Source organism: Vipera ursinii (genome assembly GCF_947247035.1).
Source record: "Vipera ursinii genome assembly, chromosome: 5".
NCBI classification, from domain to species: domain Eukaryota; kingdom Metazoa; phylum Chordata; class Lepidosauria; order Squamata; family Viperidae; genus Vipera; species Vipera ursinii.
The window spans coordinates 59,533,688-59,556,409 of NC_139518.1; the positions used below are offsets into that span (position 1 = coordinate 59,533,688).

The following is a 22,722-nucleotide window of genomic DNA, read 5'->3' on the forward strand; positions in this document are numbered from 1 at the left end:
CAGTAATAATATAATGAAAATAAAGTGCCTATAAAAAAAACACAGAATGAGTAGATAGTGGATGTAAGGAAAGAGAATATGAAATCTACTTGGAACAGAGTAAAGGGAATTATATTACGGACTGCCTCGATTACATTTGCAAAATTATACATTGTGCAAAGATGAAATAAAAAGAGGCTGGGGATGAGGTAAAATGCATGTAATGTTTACTGCAAAAATAAGGACAAGAAAGCACGATATATTGTATAATGTGTACACACAGATAGTCCTTGACTTACAAACACAATTGGCAACAGAATTTCTGTTGCTAAGCAAGGTGGTTGTTATGTCACACTCAGTTTTATGACCTTTTTATTTTTGCCACGGTTAAGTAACTCACTGCAATTGTTAATCACACAATCTAACGAATCCAGCTTCCCCCATCGACTTTGTCAGAAGCCAGCTGGGAAGTTTACAGATAGACATGAGTCCAGGAAAGTTGCAACCATCATGAATAGATGCTGGTTGCCAAGCACCCAAAGTTTGATCACATGACGATGGGGATGTGATAAGTCGCCTCTCTCAGTGTAGTTGTAACTTCAAATGGTTACTAAGCAAATGGTTGTAAATTGAGAACTACCTGCAAGGTGACACAATCAAGGTGATACAATAAATTTCCTGACAGTTAGAACAATTAACCAGTGGAACGACTTGGCTCCAAATGTTGTGGGGGCTCCAGCACTGGAGATTTTTAAGAAGAGATCGGCCAACCTTTTGTCTGAAATGGTATAGGGTTTCCTGCTTGAGCAGGATGTTGGACTAGAAGACCTCTAAGGTCCCTTCCAGTTCTGTTATTCTGTTAAGTCTGTCAGATCATTATCAAATCGCCATCTGTAGTATGTTAATTTTTTTTGTTTTGATGTGTTAGATGAGGGGAGAATAATACAAATTAATGTTTTTTCCCCTTCTTTTTGAAACAGGAAAAGCTGTAACTAAGAAAAAATACATTGGCATCCGGATGATGTCTCTCACTCAGGGGTAGGTTTAAAAACTTCCGCAGTTTTCTCCGAATAGTGGCTGTTTATTCATTCTTTGAGCATGTGGATTCTATGTACCAAAATATTAGTGACCTCCCAGGGTTGGTTAATTTGCTTTAAAACTAAATTGTAAGCTCACTGGGGAAACAACTATAGGGAGAGAAATATTTTACTACTTCCAAAACTGCTATTTTAGGGTTGTTTTTTTTAATGCAATAGCATTTAAGAACGGGCAATAGGTTTTCTGCCTTTCTGAGTGCATTCCAATCTTCTAATTTCTCTTGATCTTTCACTACCTCATCTTTATCTTCTTCGATGCTGTCTGACTAAAATGAAGGGTAGCACAAGGATCCAGACCTTTTTCTTAGAATCCAAGAAAAGAGTGAGGCATATAATAACGTGCAGGACGTTCATAAACATGGAAGCTCTTAATTCTTTAAATACTGGCTAATATCCAAAGTAAATTTAAGTTTTAATTGACTGAAACTGCCTATGCAATCACCTTTTTGGACATTAGAAATTAGATGAGCATTGAACATTAAAGTAGGTTATTTCACTTAAAATGGTTTATCACATGATTTTGGTGAATTAAGGAATAGCAACAAAATACTGTATTTAACATGTGTAGTTTAATAACCAATTAGAAAAAATTAAGAAACTGTAGAATAAGCTGCTTGGGAGACAGTGGCAATATAATACTTGATTTATTTATGTTTTCTCTGCACCAAAGAGATTGATGAAATAGCCATAACAATCACTGAAATTATTGTAACTCTTGCATTTCTGGATAGACTTTATTTGTTTTATTTGTTTTATTATTATTTTTATTATTATTATTTTATTATTACTGGCCACAGTTCCATTGAAACTAATTTAACTTTTGAATTTTGAATTGGCCTGCAGCAACTTGTCCTGTTGTGAGTTGATTCTGGAAAGTTATCCCGCAGCAAGTTGTCCATAGCAACTTGTCCATTCTGTTCTGGGACTTCTTGGGGGTATATTTGTTGAAAACCCTGGTTGATGTATTTCTGAGTTCTTTTACATTATGCTGCAAAAACAAAACAAAATTGCTTAGTGTGACTCAGCAATAAACTTCTATGCAAAATATTGTTCCATACTGTGAGCAAAAGATATTTTTATTTCATGGACAACATTGTTTATTCCAGTAAACAAGTGAAAGATTCCTGTCTCTTATTTTGTTTATGCCTTAATAGTTTTAATGTTTCAGACGCTAAATGACTTAATTATTTTTGATGCATATAAACATAGCTGTTCCTTTTATAAATCTTTTGATCATATTATTATGCTCTTACTAAATAATCAATTGGTATTTGATGTGTTTTCTCTAGTAAAGCTAAAGAACTTAGGGAACGCTATGAAGATTTCCCCGATGTGAATTCTGGAGCCTATATTATTGAAGTAATTCCAGACACACCAGCTGAGATGTAAGTTAAAGAATTCTTGTTTTGATCCTAACCTTGCAAGGAAAAGCACCTTGATCAGAAAAACCAATAAATATGGAATTAATATGAACAGAATCTTCTGTGAGATATTTGAGAAAACCTGCTAGATCTCCAATGCTATGATTAAAAAGTGGTCGCCATTTTTTTCCATTTTTCATTAGACATCTGATTCTGCAAACCAATGAGCCAATTCTAGCTGCTCTTATTATTGCAAAAATGTTTCAGTGGTAGGACTTAAAAGCAGCTGAAGTCCATCATTGTGTGTAAAACTTGGCTTCTATTGGCACTGTTTTAGCTCTGTTGTCAGGTCACGTGTTATATATGCTTACCCACTTAGTCCTTGTGCCATGCCTAGAGAGATTAGAATAAAATGCAAAAAAAGTTAAATGTTGATAAAAAGCAATTCTATAATACTTTTTGTGTAGCACTGTCAAGTGTTTAAAGGGTTATACATGCGTTATCTTGAACAATAACATCAACTTTGTAGTACAGATGTGGTAGGAAAGGAAAGAAGGCAGAATGAATGAGTGACTTGTATAAAATCTGGCTCACAGAGGTCTTAGATCTTAGCTGTACCTCGTATCTATTAGCCATTAGTCTGCATCTGTTGATGTTCAGAATTTATCAGGATATTGTTGAACAAGAATCACATCACTCAGCAAGAAACAATACTATTTAAGGCTTCTATAAATGGTAAGAGTTAGATAGTACTGTGTGATTTGTGAAATACAAGTCAAGAGTAACCAGAACCTGAAGCACTGAATTTTATTACTTTAATCCAGTTCTGGACTGTCTCGCTCCAGAATGATTCTGGGCAGCACCAGAGTTACAACTGTAAATTGCAGCTTGAATAAATCAGAACTGGAAGGTGTATGTGGGGTATGTAGTTGTCATATGTCACAATAAAGCATATTACTATTCAGGTAATCTCTGTGCTTATTTCTTCAAAGGCTTAATTCTTCAAAGAGAAGTGATCATTTCTTCTTTATAGTCCTCACCCCTTCAGACATAGCTTGAAAGTATTATCACAATTTACCCTAGAAACATTTAATATTTAATGAATGTGCACTCCTTATTAAGCTAATGTTTCTGGAGCTGTCATACCTAGAGCAAGGATGAAGTTTCTTCATTTCATACTAATGATCTCCCTGAGCACTGTAAATGGTAGGCTGTCAAGAAATTAATAATTCCTGAAAAATGCTTCTTTCTTTTGAAAGAACTGCTTGTGTAAGGTATTTCTCTTTGCATGAGCAAATCTTGTGAAAGCTTTGTGGCTACATAAAATAGCTGTGCTTGGGGGTTGATTCATGTCTCCGCCTGTTAAATGGGTTTGTCTTTCCATAACGCATAGCTGGAGTTTGTCTACAAGACAGGACAAGATGATGTGGGGAAAGAATGCTGAACTCTTCTCATTAGCTTCAGTGCCACCAATGTGAACATAGTCAAGCTTGATGGATGGATTTACTCTTGCTCTAGAGGTCTAACTTTAATTTTTCAGTCAGAAGAAAAGTTTGTAAAAGAAGGCCTTGAAGATTGCACCCGTTAGATATCATGTAAGGCAGACATGTCAAACACAAGGCCTGGGGGCCAGATGCGGCCTGCAAAGTGGTTTCATGTGGCCCCCGAAGCCATCCTGGAAACAGTAAGGGAACGGCCCCCACTGCCTTGGCCCTGGCCCAGAGACCCTCCTTCTGCCAGAGACCCTCAGATCTGTCCCAATCCTGCCCAGGCCCCCAAAGGCACCCTTGATGTGAATGATGTAGAGCTGGCCATGCCCACCCAGTAGGCCATATGCACTCTAGCCACGCCCACCCAGTAGGCCACGCCCACCCATGCCACACCCACCCGGCCCCTTGAGGGCAACCGCAGTGCTGATGCTGCCCTCAATGAAATTGAGTTTGACACCCCTGATGTAAGGTTTATTTCAAGGAAATGCTTAAAATATTCTAAAAAAAGGAAATTGGATCTCTTTTATTTCTTAAAAATGATCACCGAAGTACTAATTCCTTCTCTGTTTTAAAAATTAGATAAATTAAATAACAACTAGACAAGGGTATAGAACAATTATTTTAATTTTAAATCAATGTCGTTTCTATGCCAACATCTGCTTATTTTCCCATTACATATTTATGTGGCATTTATGCTGCCTTCCAACAATTGACCTCAAGAAGGTTAATAGCAGAAATTAAAAATAAACATAACTATTTTTAAAACTGTCCTTAGAATCATATAGAGATGAAATCAATATTAGCTCTGAAGGAAAAGCATTTCACAATTTGGAATTGATGAAAGAACTTTCCAGTGTGCCTGAGAAAGTGGACCTTTATAAATAGGCCCAGTTTCAAATTTAATTTTTAATCTATCTCGTATATAAAATGATAAGATTGTGTATTAGTTAATAGCTGCATTTTGTACCAGTTGGCTCTCCCCAGAGTCTGTTACAGGAATCTAAAAGTATATAACAAAATCTCTCCTGTTGTTTGTAAATCCTGTGCAGAAACCAGTTATGGACAGGATTTGTTACTGTCTTGTACTTATGTAGTGAGAACTGAACCAACAAAGCAATAAAGATGCTATAGGAGGCATAGAAGGAAACAATAAGATGAAAATAGCATCCTATATATACTGCATGAAGTACATACAAATTAAAGTGTAGTTACAGTATTACACCAGTGCTTTCTTTACTCTGGGCAAAACTTTACAATGAGAATTATGTAATCATGGATTTTTTATCAAGGGATGCATTTTCATACTCGTTTTGTGTAATGTCACTGGAAAATTCCTTTCTGTTCCCAAAGTAAGCATTACAGAGTAGGATACAATGTTCCATACTATATTTGCCAAATAGTAGTTACTTGGATTGAATTATGATTCTGGTATCTTGAAGTATCTTGATATAGAAAGCAGTTGGGAGTCTCTTATTAGGCTAATATTTTTTCTCTCGTTTATTTCAGAGGAGGCCTGAAAGAAAATGATGTGATTATAAGCATTAATGGACAACCAATAATCTCTGCCAATGATGTCAGTGACATTATCAAAAAGGACAGTACACTCAGTATGGTAGTACGCAGGGGGAATGAGGACATTATTCTAGCAGTTATTCCTGATGAAATTGACCATTAAATAGAGACATGAGCTGGATTTCATGCTACAAGAAGGCACTGGACTGTTTATATTATCTCTGTGCTGGTACAGAAAACAGTAGATTTTGACCAACTATCCAACTATGTTTAGTGATATTATATTGCTGAATAAAGTAATTTTCCAATAGATAAAAGGTTGAGGATGATACTTCAGCTATTCTTACAGTGTGCTTTTTATTCTTTGTGGAGTCCTTGGTGCTCTCTGAGCTACAATTCAAAAGAGAGAATAAAAAAGCTAAAAGACTAACACACCTTCTCCATCAGCTACACCCAGATAAGCAGGGATTAACATCAGAAAACCAATCAAGCAGAAAATAATATCCTAACTAAGGAACTACCAAGGAGAAAACGTCACCTCCGCTCACACAAGCTGTTGTATATAAACAAAGAGCAAAGTCCAAGGCACTGGCTCTGATGAAGTCATCTAGTCATGTAAGAAACGTCTGCAAACAAACATCCAAGCTAGAGATCACCAAGGACTACACAGTTCAACCTGAGCTCCATATGTTATTTTTTATATATATTTTACTGGCTATTCCAGCTGTTACTACCACATTAGTGTTCATACGTTCTAATCTACAAGCTGAACCATCTGTAAAACATTACATTGCAGTATTCCATTTTGATTTTTCCTGAAGATACAACTGTTAACAATTTGTAAATATTTGAAATAAATGACTTGTACACATGCAAGTCTAGAACCTATGCTGATTTTCTTTTTCTTTTTTAAAAAAACTACTGCAATTTCATTAATGCACTTTCATTTATATAATATGTTATTCCTGACAAAAATTTATTCCATTTTTTTCCAGACAAAGGGTATTTTGAAGCTGGAATACAGACCATTGATTTTACTATATACTATGTAATGCACATGCTTATTCTATTAAGCCAATGCTTTTATTCACAATTTTCACATAAAGGAGCACATTACTGGCCCTTGGTAGTTCCATCCAGGATGTACTATTGTGGATATAAGAAATATAATGGTCTACCCTTTTTTTCTGTTGTTATTGTACAGGATGTTCTCTAATTGAGTTGACTTTTACATAATATCAAAGGCCACTGATTTGCTTCATCAGCAGCCTAACCTTAATAGATCAGTGTGAAGTCAGCTATTCATGTGCTTCCTCAGTCAATGCATAATAACATAATCTTCCAAAGTCAATGTACTGAAGTTGGAGAATTGCACAGCTTACATTGACAATTCTTCATACCACTAATCTACAATTTTATAGAAAGACAATTACATCCCAATAATCATTAAGTACTATGATTGTGCAAATATATGAAAACTTTCTGAGAGAAAACCAGGAATTACTAGTCTGTAGCTGAAGTTGATTAACTGATTGCAAAGAATTCTGCAGTGGAATATTTAATCAGTCAATACAAAATGACTAAATTACTAAATTATTTGAGCTTGCTAATGAAAACATTTTTGCAGGACTTTCCTAAAAAAGTTTTTCCTCAAATCTTGATAGTTCCTGCTTCAAGCATTCTCTTTATTATCATTTCCAGCTGGGTTCATGGCATATAATTTATTTGGGTGCAAAAGGCTCTGTGCCTAGGACCTACAAAATTGTTGGGGCATACAAAGACATTGTTAATAAAAAACAAAAATATGAAAAATAACAAGTCAAAACCCATACTGTATGTCCCATCAATAAACATAAAAAATTAATAAAAATGAAAAAAATGTATCTTAAGAGATTGTTTCTCCTTATTTACCACTTATTTCCTGTGACTTTCTGAAAAATATAGATCCATGGAATATCTTTATAACTGAGGATCTGGACTATTCCTACAATAGGAACCCACAAGATGAGTGTGTTTAGGCCCAGCAGGGTCTTAATATAGCCCTGCCTGGATTTGTATCTTTTCCCAAGAAACATGCAATAATGTAGGGAATGCTGTTTAACATCTGCAAAATTTAGAAATGTACTTGGGAAATATCTAAAGCAAACACATCTGGAATATAGATGTACTATAAAAGTTTAGAATTCCTAAAACAAAATCTAGAAATTGATGTTGAATCAATGAAAATGACAAGACTGGCTAAGGAGTTAGGATGAGGAACTGTGAAAAAAATGGGAGAAGTCTCTAACTCTGTGTGTCAACCTTGGCAACTTTCAGATATGTGAACTTCAAGAATTTCCCAACCCTAAAGGTAATTCCAACTTTGTGTAAATTTTGCCTCCCTGAATTTGGTCATTAAAAATGTTTAGTAATCAGATTTAGCCTTAATATTATTATATATTATTGATATTCCAATTAATTGGAAGCTTACCTGCGAAACTAGTTTCGGTTGATCCAAAACCTGTAAATGGAGATAAATTGAGTGTTAAGAAATAACATGTATATCATTAAAAAGGCAGAACAAAGAAAGTTCTTCCTGCATCAACCCAGAAAGCTCAGATTGCCCAAGGATCTGATGATACAGTTTTATAGACAAATTATTCAGTTTGTCATTTGTACCTCTATAACGGTCTGGTTTGGCACAGCAACCATACAAGACAGGTACAGAATTCAATGGATAGTTAAGACTGTAGAGGAAGCAATTGCAACCAGCCTGTCTTCCAATAAGGATCTACAGATACTGCTCAAATCAGAAAGAGGGCTAAGAAAATATCTACAGACATCTCAGATCCTGCACATAACAGTTTCAACTTCTTCCGTCAGGACACTGCTATAAGCCATTGCATGCCAAAACAGCTAGACACAAAGATAGTTTTTTCCCCTATGCCAGGGGTAGGCAACCTCGGCTCTTTTATGACTCATGGACTTCAACTCCCAGAATTCCTGAGTCAGCTGACTCAGGAATTCTGGGAGTTGAAGTCCATGAGTCATAAAAGAGCCGAGGTTGCCTACCCCTGCCCTATGCCATCACTTTGCTGAATACCTAATTCCCACAGCACTGTCTTAGGACTAAAGATATTTACCCATGTAGTAGGCTGCATTGCTATTGTCATCTTCTCATCTTTCTCATCTCATCTTTACTTCTACCTTCTCCTATTGGTATCTTATGATTTATCATGTTGTTTGTATCTTATGATTAATGATTGTAACTATGATTTATGATCTATGACCTTTGTTGTTTGTATGTACCCTGAGAGCTTATGTATCAGAGACAAATTCTTTGTGTGTCCAATCACACTTGGCCAATAAAGAATTCTATACAATTTTAAATCATCACCATCTTTCAAAGAACTGCAGGACTGTAGATAATGCCCTGCTGAGAAGGGATTATGGCTCTCTGAGAAATTCTTGGACTTTTTTGGACACATTTGAAAGCTGTCAAGACACAGTCTAAATCTTACAAATGTGCCCATGGCAAGGAAGCAGCATTTTCTCTGCTTACAAAGCTTAAACCATCCAGAGCCCCATATCCTTGTGACCTGAACCTAAGGCTGAAGGGCTTATGCCCTATTGGTAATTTCAACTGTGTGCAAATGTTACTTCCCCTGAGTTTGTTCATTACAAAATGCTCAGTTATTATTATATATTAATTTCAACAATATTACAATTAACTGTAAACTTACCTGGCATTCCAGTTGGTTTCAATCCAGAATCTGTCAATGGAGATAAATTGAGTTTTCATAAAAGACATGAATATACAAGTTTAAATCATCATATTATTATCATCATCACCACCATTATCATCAACCTCACCATCATCTTTAAAGCAACTGCAAGGCCCTCCTAAGAAAGGACCATAGGTCTGTGGTTGAGAAATGCTTCACATCAGAAACTTTCTGATGCACCCCTTAACTGATTTAAGTTAAAGATGAGAAAGCAGGTGATCAGTGTAAAACTTTTGCTTGAGTCTCTAGAAAATCCCTGCCAGTCATAATTTATGATGGTGGGATAGATAAACAACTGATCTGACTTGTTGCAGCTCTCTATATTAGGAATTATCTTTTTTACAGGATCAGTCCTGCATTCCCTGTAGGGAGCAAGACTCTTATCTCCCTAAAATCACTGTGAAAGAAATGAACCCAACCCTTTATTTCAATATTTTAAACCTCCCATGAATATGAAAAATATGCTTCAGCTAAGATTTGGGGCATGGATTTCTTGGAATAAAGAAAGGAAATTATCAAGAAAATAGCTCCAATCCAACTAAAATCAGGCGTGATTGAGAGTAATGATGCATAGCTTAGTCATAACAATTTGTGGTTGCAATAATTTTAATGAAATTTAGTCATTGCTTAGTTGGCTAAGACTTATGTGGTTTAGGTTTTTTAAAAAAAGCCTGGTTAGTTTTTTAGAAGAATCAAAATTCTAGCCTCAATTGATTTAACAGCAAAGCAAACATGCCTAGGAAGTATTACTTTTATTCAAGGCAACATGATGGTTGCAGCCAAGGAGAGTTTTCTGAGATCTCAGTCAAAAAGTGTTGTTCAAACTGTTACCACATATATTTATTTATTTATTTATTTATTTATTTATTTATTTATTTATTTATTTTATTACATTTATATACCGCCCTTTCCCGAAGGACTCAGGGCAGTTTACAGGGTGATTAAAAAACCAAGATACAAAAGTTAAAAACAAATTAAAAAAATAGCTGCTCTTGGGACTTAATGTTCAAAACCTGAAAATTGACATTAATTTGAGAAAGATCTGCTGGCAGGAATGTCTATCATGCTCACACTGTAATTCCACTGATTCCATGTGTTTTGTTCCAAACAATTTCCGTAAAGCAAAAAGCTACAAAGAAATCTGTGGATTAGATAGTTGCATGAAGGACATTTACTTTGAACAAAACCCTTTTTCTGATCCATCTCTAGAAAACCCTGATAAGATATTAACAGAATCTCATTGCCAATGAATCAAAGATCAATTTTAAACAAAGAGCAATCAGAATTTTTGATGGAGAAAACAAACGCTGAATTGCAGCTGAATATATGCGCCAAAGAAAGAGTTACTAGTAATTCATGATGCTTTGCTTAAAATTAAATCACATTTTAAAAGTTACCGAAAAAGAGAGTTTATTTCAGAAGTTATTTTTTAAACTTTTAGCATCCACCACTTAGTAAATAAAAGTTTGAATTAGTTTCAAGAAGATGCACGATGATCAGCTATACGCTGTGAATAATTTATAATAATAAATGTATAAATTACAAAATCTACTGAAGGAGAAGAGATGATGTGCAAAATATTTCTGACGATTTTTAAAAAGCAGAAGAAACTACCTACCTGAGCATATAACAGCAGCATCTTTGTAATTTCCACATGTAGCAGGACGATAGTCATATGGGCACGACAATATATCATATTCCGACCCATCGCAATTTACTTTAGTCATCAAAGGCCCAGTCTCCCCTTTACCAAAGGAGCCATCGCTCAAGGCAGCAAGAGCATAGCCACAGTACAGTTGTTTGCAGACGACCTGAGCATCTTTCATGTCCCAATCTTCACCACAAACCACAGTTCTCCAGCTGGCAAAATAAGTGACTTGAACACGACCAGCACATCGGTTTGGACCACCCACCAGCTCCACCATCAACACTTCATTGGGGGTGGGGGTGGGGGTGGGGAGAAAAAAGGCAAAAATGATTGCTATCAGCACAGCTGATTATAGCTTCATTTTCAAAATTAAGTATAAAACCACAACCCACCAAAAAAAGAGGGGAAGGATGGTATCTGCAGTATCTGTTTTTGGTCAGTACAGGTAGTCCTCGATTTATGACCACAATTTACCCCAAAATTTCTGTTGCTAAGTGAGACAGTTATTAAGTGAATCTTGCCTCCTTTTAAGACCTTCCTTGCCACAGTTGTTAAGTGACCCACTGTGGTTGTTATAAGAACACAGTTGATGAATAAATCTGGCTTCCTCGTTGACTTTACTTGACAGAAGGTCATAAATTAGCATCAGGTGCCAAGTGTCTGAATTTTGATCATGTGGCCAGGCAGAGCCTGCAACAGTTGTAAGTGTGAAAAACAGTCACAAGTCACTTTTTAAAGTGTCGTAACTTCAATCTGTCACTAAATGAACTATTGTAAGTCAAGGACTACCTGTGGTAAGGAAGGGTATAATCATTTTTTGGGGGGGAAAGAGAATGTCAGTGTCATTTGCAAATTTTCTAAAAAAAAGTTGCGAATAGAAAATAAGTTGCAACCTTTTCAACAGGTTACTCTTATTATGTGAAGTCTGGAAAAGATCAGTTATGGGTAGGGAGAGGCAATGGGAAAAGATGTCAGGAAAACAGGCAAACTGGGTAGAATCTGGTGGAAGACTAGAGAAACCGCATGGAGAGGCTGGAAGAGAAGCAGCCAGAGATGAAGAAATGCCCAACAAGGTGGGCTGGGCAGATGCAAATAAAAAGGAGGGATGGTGCTAATAAAGGAGAATATTTGTAGCTCAGGGTTGGCATGAGAGGTCCTTGGTGCTCTCTGAGCTTGCTTTGTTTTCTTGCAGACATTTCATTACCCAAACTAGGTGTCAGAATCTATTGATATCACATTCATAAATGTATGATTAAAATACTGTGCCTACCGGGATTCTGCCATACTGGTAGAAGGAGGGGGGATTGTTTATTCACTCTATCTGTAGCTGCTTTCAAAGAACCTTTGATCTGGGGGAACAAAGGGGGGGGGAGTGATCTGTCTGTTGGGGCCGTAGGAAGAAGGCAATCAACAAAGGAATGCACGAAGTTCCTTTCTTCCCACGGAAGGACCTGACAACCAAATTGATGGGATCCTAACCAAATGGAGTTTTGAGGGGAGTGGGTTGAACCGGGAATGCTTATATAGATTTGAAATGTGACTCAAGACCAGATACTGTCTCATATCTCCACAACCAATCTTATTCTTAGTAAATTTTTTTCCTTTTGGACAACTCGGCTCCAAGAGTCCTTATTTCCTAAGATGTGAATTGGGGTGGGTCCTGACACTAGGTAACATAATCAGCGGACTGATGATGTTATCTAGTTTGGGTAATAAAATATCTGCAGGAAAACAAGCAAGCTCAGAGAGCACCAAGGACAGTGGTGGGATTCAGCCTGTTCGCACCACTTTTTGTTGCCCAGGCCCAGAATGGACTTCCGGAAGTGGCATCCACGCAGAGAACCGGTTGTTCACATATTTGAATCCCATCACTGACCAAGGATCCTTCAAAGAGGAATGGGGCAGAAATAGAGTAGCAGGCAAAGGAAAAGAGGCTAGGTCAGCTGGGAGGGGGGAGGAAAAGAAGACAAAAAGAGAGTATACGTGCTCTAGCTCAGAACTGAATTGTGTAGTCCTTGGTGCTCATCCAAGCTCAGAGAGCATCAAAGATTCCAAAGTGAAGACTAGAAAGTCTCAAGGACTGGAGGATTTGTCTGGTTCTCACAGGCATTAAGGCATATGTGATCCACAGGCAGGGCTTTTTTTGTCATAGAATGCTCAGAACGGAGTTCCGGCACCTTTTTTGGATGGAACCTTGTAGGGTAAGCAAGGCGGATTGTATGACATGTGTGAGTTCCGGCACCTTTTTCTTTTACAAAAAAAGCACTGTCCACAGGTATTGCATTTTGTACTGCTTAATACAGTTTTATGTTTCTAACACGAAACTCTAATATTTAATAATAACTCTTTAAAAACCTGTCATGCATGCTACTTTAAAGAGATATATAGTTTAATAGGGCTGAGTTATTGTTCTCCCAGCTGCTTTTAAGAAATAGTAGCAGGTTTTGTCAAGTTATAAATCCATAGCACCATATTCTTTAGAACAGGCATGTCAAACTGCCGGCCCATGGGCCGGATACATCATACTGAAACCGTGCCCACCGCATTGCCGGCAATGGCAAAAAAAGTCACGATATGTCGTGACACGTCACGTGACGTTGTGAGTTTGACACCCCTGCTTTAGAGAAGAGAGAATCACAATAATTAGGAAAAAAAGTAACATTGCAGGAAGAGGTCACAAGTAGCTTACTTCCAATCTTTATCTAAATGAATTAACTGAACTAAAATGTTAGTTGCATTCAGAGGTTTTCATTTGCTGAGCTTTGTACATTCAGAGTTTACTGAAAGTTTTAAGTTGCAAAATATTTTAAAAGCTAGTAGGTTTTGTTTAAAAGAAAAAACCTAAGCACAGACTTACCATCACCTTCAGTTCCAGCTGGAAGATATAATAAAATATGATTATAAACATCTGTAATCTATTTACATCTACATCTATAGATAACACACACACACACACAAATAAAACAATTTCCCTCTTCACCTCACTAAAGTTCAACATCTTCAGATATTGTCAGGTAATCAAATATTTAACAACATCACATGATTGAGGTTATGCAATGTTCAGTAAAAAAAAACTAAAACAGCTGGAGAATTGCAAGAGTAAAAGGTGTTGCAAATACTGATTTTTTTAGAATTTTATTTAAATTCCGGGTCTTAGTTTTCTATAATTATATTGATCTAAATAGGACCTTTTCCTGCTGAATCACAGCATCTGCTGCTGTTAAACAATAACTCTTTTTCCCCCAATAGATATTGTAAATGGTATGGCAGGCTACTATTTTTCCTCTGGAAGAATTGTGTGAAATTCATCTTTGTTTATATAAAAAATAGATTTTGCTTCAGAAGTTGAAAGTAACAGAATAACAGAGCTGGGAAAGAACTTTTATAATCCAAACCCCCACCTCCCTGCTCAGTCAGGAAACCCTATACCACTTCAGACAAATTATTGTCTCATCTTTTCTTAAAAACCTCTAGTGTTGAAGCATACACAACTTCTGGAGGCAAATTATTCTATTGATTAATTGTTCTAACTGTCAGGAAATTTCTCCTTAGTTCTAGGTTGCTTCTCTCTTTGATCAGTTTCCATCCATTGCTTCTTGTTCTGCCTTCAGTTGACCCCTCTTCTTTGGCAGCCCCTTAGATGTTGGAACATTGCTATTGTATCATCTCTAGTCCCTCGTTTTATTAAACTAGTAAAGGTAAAGATTCCCCCGCACATGCATGCTAGTCGTTTCCGACTCTAGGGGCCAGTGCTCATCTCCGTTTCAAAGCCAAAGAGCCAGCGCTTGTCCGAGGACGTCTCTGTGGTCATGTGGCCGGCATGACTAGACGCCAAAGGCGCACGGAATGCTGTTACCTTCCCACCATAGTGGTCCCTATTTTTCTACTTGCATTTTTATATGCTTTCGAACTGCTAGGTTGGCAGAAGCTGGGACAAGTAACAGGCACTCACTCTGTTACGCAGCACTCGGGATTTGACCCGCCAAACTGCCGACCATCTGGTCGACAAGCTCAGCGTCCTAACCCACTGAGCCACCGCGTCCCTTTTTATTAAACTAGACATACCCAATTCCTGCAACTGTTCCTTCTGGCATATTGGCTATTCCTGCCAGCTTGGTGTCATCTGCAAATTTGACGAGTTCTCTTTCTATCCCCTCATCTAAATCGTTAAAGAAATACAGGGCCTAAGACAGAGCCTTGGGGTCCCCCACTGCATACTTCCCCCCATGTAGAAGCAGTTCCATTAAGGACTACATGTTGAGTATGATTAATCAGCCACTTACAAATCCATTCGGTAGTGATGCTGCCTAACCCACATTTTTCTATCTTAGCAAGTTTTGTCTGGCATATTCATTTTTGGCAAACCCATGCTGGGTTTGTCATTAGACTTCTATCAGTGGCATTTTTATTTCATGTTTGCTTGCCTTCTTCATTTGGTTCTGAGCAATACACTTTGACTTTTGAAAGTAGAGCAGTCTTATCTGAATACACAATTTCAGAATTTTGAATTAACCATCTCCATAGTAATATCTACTAATGGTTCTATTCATAATCTTCCCTAAGAACTATAATTATAAAATTTATGGTGGTCTTATTTCCATTGAACATGCAAAATCATGAGCATTCAAAAGTTGATAACAAACTCCATACTGTGAATCATTAATACTATTATTATGAAGACATTTAAAGTAAAAAAATATTTCCAAAGTAGCCCTTTGCAACCTATTTCCCACTAATAGTGATGAAATCCCCCCAAAAAATGGAAGATACCAGCTTTGACAAGATGCTCCATAGTTTGGTACATTATTATTATGCAAGAACATAGACAAATATTCATAAACATGAAAGAGAAGACTTACCTGGTTTATACTTTTCACCTGTAAGAAAATCATTTTCAAAAAGTTAAAGCACTAATAATTAATTAATCATTACCATATGGATGTTATTTTTGTTTGCAGCATTTTAAACTTGTTTATTTTAAGATCTTTGTTTAAGATACTATTTAGCACAGATAGTAAACTGAACTGACAGAAAGAAGACAAATAAGAAAAAAAATACAAGTGATTCTTGATTAATAACTGCCTTGTTCAGTGACCACTTGAATTCTCATGGCACTGGTCCTCAAATGTATGGCTATCACAACATCCCTGCAGTCACATGATGACAATATGGGTGGTTCTCAATTGGCATGCATTTACAATGGTTGCAGTGTCCCACAATCACATGACTGACATTTGTGACTTTCACAGTCAGCTTCTGACAAGAAAAATCAATGGGGAAGCTTACAGTAAGTTGCAAGTCATAATTACAAGATGTTGTACTTAACAACCACAGATGATTTTCTTAATTACTGAAGCAGAGCTGACATTATAAGCTGGCACAGTCATGTAATGTTTCATTCAGTGACCGCATTGTTTAGAATCAGAACTGCTAATTCCTCTTGTGGTGGTTAAGTGATACCTACCTGTATTTTGTTCTCTGAACTTATTTAGATTGACCTTCAAATTCAGATCAAATCCAGCACTATGTAAATTGAGCATATCATGATTGCTCTTGAGGTTTTAACCTTAACACTATTAGTGTTTGAGACTCTTCTCCAGTTTATTTCTAGATTGTATAGCAACTGAAATATGAATGATATTGGAGTTCTGGAGTAGCATTGTTCTACACTGATTCAGTGGCGTAGCGTGGGGGGTGCAGGGGGGCCCGGCCGCACCGGGTGCAACATCTGGGGGGGGCGCCCATTAAGCTCGCCGGAGGGGGACGATTCTGCTTCGCCGAGGGTCGGAGGAGCGAGCGAGTGGGCGGAGCGTAGAAAGCAACCGCATTTGCTGCACCCAGCCAGAGCAGGATCCTGTCCTCTCGCGGCTGCGGATCGCCTCCTTTCTTGGGTGGGGGTGGGGAGGCTTGGCGGCGTCTCGCCTCCCTCTCTTTCTCCTGCCGCGGCTCTCCTCCGCTTGGCTCTCAACCTGCAAGCCCAGCCCCCCCCGACCCAGCTCCCGCCCCGTCTCCTCCTTTCCCGGAGGTAAAGGTAACAACTGCAGCCGCCGCACCTGCGGCTGCTTGCTGCTCCTCCTCCTCCTCCTTCTCCTCCTCCTCCTGCCGTATTGACTCTCTGTGGCCACTCGGTTCCCCCTGCAGGAGGCGATCGGGACGCCCCCCCGACACACGTCGCCAGCAGCGAGAGTTTCCAGCCAGTCCGGCGAATCTTTGGGGCGAGGTGCCAAAGAGAAGGAGGCGGCTTGGCTTGGATAAGCAGCATCTGGGCAGAAAATAGGTCAGGCGCCACAGCAAGTATGAACTCCTGGGGTTCAGCCTAAGCAGGCAAAGCTGCAGGGTGGGTTGGTTGGCTTTTCCGGCTTTGGAATAACCTTGGGAAGCTGAGGCATTGTAAGTTGGAAGTCATTGTTTGTTGCCTAACATGTTGGGTCACCCCACACCACATGCTAAGCCATAAACCGTGGTTGGTATCCAGGGTTTAGGACAAGATGGAGAAAACTAGCCAATTGTGGGATCATAAATCTTGATGAAGCCCATCATCGCTCCATGTGATGTATGCACTCAATCTACAAACGTAGTCCAAGCCTATTCACATCTGTTGTAAGGTCATTCTCTCGTGGGGTTTATCTTGACATCCACTAAGAGTGGAACAAACATGCCCATTAACCATTTTCAACGCCATGTCCTCTCTTTGTCTCATCCTAAATCACAGCTGAGGCACCTTAAAGTTGCCTTGTTTCAGTTTTAAACTAGCATTTTCCCTCTTCTCCAGAGACCCTTTTTTTGCCTTGAACCTAACTCAGGGGTAGGCAACCTTGGCTCTTTTATGACTCATGGACTTCAACTCCCAGAATTCCTGAGCTAGTGGAAGAGACTCGAGTGCTAAAATCCACGGGTTAGGGGGCGCAAATTACTTGCCTTGCCCTGGGTGCTGACAACCCACGCTACGCCACTGCACTGATTAGCAGAACAATTAAGAATGACCATTTTATCTAATAAGATTTCATCTTCCTTAGAATTTAATCAGTAATTGCGCAAGCAATGTTTGAACTGCTGCCTTCAGAAGGGAGCAATGTGATTATACCAGATATTCTCAAATAAGCCCCTACCTTTCCCAGATAAACTATCACAACTTCCCAAATGATTCTCTCTTTCCGTATGTTCATAGTTATCCAAATATTAACAGAATGTCATGGGAACTATCACAAAAAAGGCAACAATCAGTAGAACACGGGTGTCAAACTCGCCGCGTCACTTGATATGTCGTAACATATCGCGACTTTTTTCGCATTGCCAGAACTGGGATGGGCATGGCCTCCCCATGATGCAACTGGCCCGCGGGCCAGCAGTTTGACACCCTTGCAGTAAACCATACAGTATGCAACAAGGAATGTGTGAAAAGGCCACTCAGGATTTGCCTTCAAGTACTTGTTCTGTTTCTTCTTTCTATTGCAGACTCATGTTGTTGTTGTTAGTTGCGAAGTCGTGTCCGACCCATCGCGACCCTATGGACAATGTTCCTCCAGGCTTTCCTGTCCTCTACCATCTTCTGGAGTCCATTTAAGCTCACGCCTACTGCTTCAGTGACTCCATCCAGCCACCTCATTCTCTGTCGTCCCCTTCTTCTATTGCCCTCAATCTTTCCCAGCATTAGGCTCTTCTCCAGTGAGTCCTTCCTCCTCATTAGGTGGCCAAAGTATTTGAGTTTTAGCTTCAGGATCTGGCCTTCTAAAGAGCAGACTCATAGTTCATCTTAAATGATTAATTAAAAATATGAGTAAAAAGGTCACACAGACGTTTGAGGAGACCGACGCTTAGCATGCATTAGTGCAACATCTGTTAAGACACTACTAATAGTTTACACTGGGATTGAGTTTACAACAGCAATTGCCATCCTTTAGGGTTAGGGTTAGGGTTGGGTTAGGGTTAGGGTTAGGGTTGTGTTAGGGTTAGGGTTAGGGTTGTTTTAGGGTTAGGGTTAGGGTTAGGGTTAGGGTTAGAATTAGGGTTAGGGTTAGGGTTAGGGTTAGGGTTAGGGTTAGGTTGAGGGTGAGGGTTAGGATTAGGGTTACGGTTGTGTTAGGGTTAGGGTTGGGGTTTAGGGTTAGGGTTAGGGTTAGGGTTAGGGTTAGGGTTGTGTTAGCGTTAGGGTTAGGGTTAGGGTTGGGGTTTAGGGTTAGGGTTAGGGTTAGGGTTAGCGGTTAAGGTTAGGGTTAGGGTTAGGGTTTGGGTTAGGGTTAGGGTTAGGGTTAGGGTTTGGGTTAGGGTTAGGGTTAGGGTTAGGGTTAGGGTTAGGGTTAGGGTTAGGGTTAGGGTTAGGGTTAGGGTTGTGTTAGGGTTAGGGTTAGGGTTAGGGTTAGGGTTAGGGTTAGGGTTAGGGTTAAGTTTAGGATTAGGGTTAGGGTTAGGGTTAGGGATAGGGATAGGGTTAGGGTTAGGGTTAGTGGTTAGGGTTAGGGTTAGGGTTAGGGTTGTGTTAGGGTTAGGGTTGTGTTAGGGTTAGGGTTAGGGTTTTGAGTTAGGGTTAGGGTTAGGGTTAGGGTTAGGGCTGACGGTTAGGGTTAGGGGTTAGGGTTATGTGTTAGGTTAGGGTTAGGGTTAGTGTTAGGGTTAGGGTTAGGGTTAGGGGTTAGGGTTAGGGTTAGGGTTAGGGTTAGGGTTAGGGTTAATTGGGTTAATGAGCTTAATTGGGGTCAATGATGGTTAAAGGGGATTAATGATGGTTAATGAAGGTTAATGGTGGTTAATGGGGATTAATTGAGGTTAACCTCCATTAACCCCTAATGGAGGTTAATGGGGGTTAATGGGGGTTAATGGGTTTTAATGGGGTTAATGGGGGTTTAGTGGTAGTTAATGGTGATAATGGGGGTTAATGATGGTCAATGGTAGTTTATGGGTTAGGGTTAGGGGTTAGGGTTAGGGTTGTGTTAGGGTTAGGGTTAGGGTTTGGAGTTAGAGTTAGGGTTAGGGTTAGGGTTAGGGTTGGGTTAGGGTTAGGCTTGTGTTAGGGTTAGGGTTAGGGTTAGGGTTACGGTTAGGGTTAGGGTTAGGGTTGGGTTAGGGTTAGGGTTAGGGTTGTGTTAGGGTTAGGGTTAGGGTTATAGTTAGGGTTAGCGTTAGGGTTAGGGTTATGGTTAGGGTTGTGTTAGGGTTAGGGTTAGTGTTAGGGTTAGGGTTAGGGTTGTGTTAGGATTAGGGTTAGGGTTGGGGTTTAGGGTTAGGGTTAGGGTTAGGGTTAGGGTTACGGTTAGGATTAGGGTTTGGGTTAGGGTTAGGGTTAGGGTTAGTGGTTAGGGTTAGCGGTTAGGGTTAGGGTTAGGGTTAGGGTTAGGGTTAGGGTTTGGGTTAGGGTTAGGGTTAGGGTTAGGGTTAGGGTTACGGTTAGGATTAGGGTTTGGGTTAGGGTTAGGGTTAGGGTTAGGGTTAGTGGTTAGGGTTAGGGTTAGGGTTAGGGTTGTGTTAGGTTTCGGGTTAGCGGTTACGGTTAGGGTTAGGGTTTTGTTAGGGTTAGGGTTAGGGTTAGCGTTAGGGTTAGGGTTAGGGTTAGGGCTGACGGTTAGGGTTAGGGTTAGGGTTAGGGTTAGGGTTAGGGTTAGGGTTAGGGTTAGGGTTTGGGTTAGGGTTATGTGTTAGGGTTAGGGTTAGGGGTTAGGGTTAGGGTTAGGGTTAGGGTTAGGGTTAGGGGTTAGGGTTAGGGCTTAGGGTTAGGGTTAGGGTTAGGGTTAGGGTTAGGGTTAGAGTTATGGTTATGGTTAGGGTTAGGGTTCGGGTTCGGGTAAATTGGGTTAATGAGCTTAATTGGGGTCAATGATGGTTAAAGCGGATTAATGATGGTTAATGAAGGTTAATGGTGGTTAATGGGGATTAATTGAGGTTAATTGAGGTTAATGGGGGTTAATGGAAGTTTATGGGGGTTAATGGGGGTTAATGGGTTTTAATGGGGTTAATGGGGGTTTAGTGGTGGTTAATGGTGATAATGGGTGTTAATGATGGTCAATGGTAGTTTATGGGTTAGGGTTCAGGGTTAGGGTTAGGGTTAGGGTTAGGATTAGGGTTAGGGTTAATTGTATTAATGAGCTTAATTGGGGTCAATGATGGTTAATGGGGATTAATGGTGGTTAATGAAGGTTAATGGTGGTTAATGGGGATTAATGGGGGTTAATGGGGGTTAATGCAATTAATAGGGGTCATTGGTGGTTTAGGGGGTCAAGGGTGGTTAATGAAGGTTAATGGTCGTTAATAAGTTTTAATGGGCTTAATTGGTATCAATGATGGTTAAAGGGATTAATGGTGGTTAATGAATGCTAATGATGGTTAATGGGTATTAATGGATGTTAATGGGGGTTAATGGGGATTAATGGGGTTTAATGGAGGTTAATGGGGTTAATGGTGGTTAATGGCTATTAATGGCGGTTAATGGGTTTTACTATTAATTCCATTAAACCCCATTAACCCTATAAACCACCATTGACCTCCATTAACCCCATTAAAACCCACTAACTGCCATAAAAATCCATTAACCACCATTAACCCCATTAACACCCATTAACCCCCATTAACCCCCATTAACCTCCATTAACCTCCATTAATCCCCATTAACCACCATTAACCTTCATTAACCACCATTAACCCCCTAAACCACCACTGACCCCTATTAATTGCATTAACCCCCATTAACCTCCATTAACCTCCATTAACCTCCATTAACCCCCATTAACCTCCATTAACCTCCATCAGGGGTTAATGGTTTTTAATAATGGTCTATGGTGGTTAATGTCAGATAATGATGGTTAATGCAGTTAATGGGGGCAATGGTGGTTAATGGAGGTTACGGTTACGGTTAGGGTTAGGGTTTAGGGTTAGCATTAGGGTTAGCGTTAGTGTTAGCGTTAGGGTTCTCGTTAGGGTTAGGGTAAGGGTTAGGGTTAGGGTTAGGGTTAGGGTTAGGGTTAGGGTTAGCGGTTAGGGTTTGGGTTAGGGTTGTGTTAGGGTTAGGGTTGTGTTAGGGTTAGGGTTAGTGGTTAGGGTTAGGGTGAGGGTTAGGGTTAAGTTTAGGGTTAGGGTTAGGTTTAGAATTAGGGTTAGTTTTAGGGTTAGGGTTAGGGTTAGGGTTAGGGTTAGGGTTGTGTTAGGTTTCGGGTTAGCGGTTACGGTTAGGGTTAGGGTTTTGTTAGGGTTAGGGTTAGCGTTAGCGTTAGGGTTAGGGTTAGGGTTAGGGCTGACGGTTAGGGTTATGTGTTAGGGTTATGTGTTAGGGTTAGGGTTAGGGTTAGGGTTAGGGGTTAAGGTTAGGGGTTAGGGTTAGGGTTAGGGTTAGGGTTAGGGTTAGGGTTAGGGTTAGGGTTAGGGTTAGGGTTAGGGTTAGGGTTAGAGTTATGGTTAGGGTTAGGGTTAGGGTTCGGGTTCGGGTTAGGGTTGTGTTAGGTTTCGGGTTAGCGGTTACGGTTAGGGTTAGGGTTTTGTTAGGGTTAGGGTTAGGGTTAGCGTTAGGGTTAGGGTTAGGGCTGACGGTTAGGGTTAGGGGTTAGGGTTATGTGTTAGGGTTAGGGTTAGGGGTTAGGGTTAGGGTTAGGGTTAGGGTTAGGGGTTAGGGTTAGGGGTTAGGGTTAGGGTTAGGGTTAGGGTTAGGGTTAGGGTTAGGGTTAGAGTTATGGTTAGGGTTAGGGTTAGGGTTCGGGTTCGGGTTAATTGGGTTAATGAGCTTAATTGGGGTCAATGATGGTTAAAGCGGATTAATGATGCTTAATGAAGGTTAATGGTGGTTAATGGGGATTAATTGAGGTTAATTTAGATTAATGGGGGTTAATGGAGGTTTATGGGGGTTAATGGGGTTAATGGGTTTTAATGGGGTTAATGGGGGTTTAGTGGTGG

General features: G+C 39.6%; 2 protein-coding genes across 3 annotated transcripts in view; one reads left to right on the forward strand and one right to left on the reverse strand.

Annotated features, from left to right (window-relative positions):
• The window catches only part of HTRA1 (HtrA serine peptidase 1), a 40,797-nt gene extending 35,136 nt beyond the window's left edge, over nt 1-5,661 (forward strand). The window contains exons 7-9 of the mRNA XM_083364413.1: nt 960-1,017; nt 2,366-2,461; nt 5,434-5,661. Of these exons, the coding sequence (XP_083220539.1) occupies nt 960-1,017; nt 2,366-2,461; nt 5,434-5,602 (323 nt within the window). The 3' untranslated portion in view covers nt 5,603-5,661. The remainder of the gene's footprint in view (nt 1-959; nt 1,018-2,365; nt 2,462-5,433) is intronic.
• LOC310641391 (scavenger receptor cysteine-rich domain-containing protein DMBT1-like) overlaps nt 4,573-22,722 on the reverse strand; it is a gene marked incomplete at its 3' end in the record, with an annotated part of 122,029 nt that continues 103,879 nt past the window's right edge. The window contains exons 4-9 of one of the 2 annotated variants that reach the window (XM_083364415.1): nt 15,711-15,728; nt 13,709-13,726; nt 10,822-11,133; nt 9,162-9,191; nt 7,910-7,939; nt 4,573-5,440 (exon numbers count right to left, since the gene is read on the reverse strand). In XM_083364415.1, the coding sequence (XP_083220541.1) occupies nt 5,430-5,440; nt 7,910-7,939; nt 9,162-9,191; nt 10,822-11,133; nt 13,709-13,726; nt 15,711-15,728 (419 nt within the window). Of the gene's footprint in view, nt 5,441-7,871; nt 7,940-9,161; nt 9,192-10,821; nt 11,134-13,708; nt 13,727-15,710; nt 15,729-22,722 lie in introns of those variants that run through there. The other variant, XM_083364414.1, reaches the window with a different exon arrangement.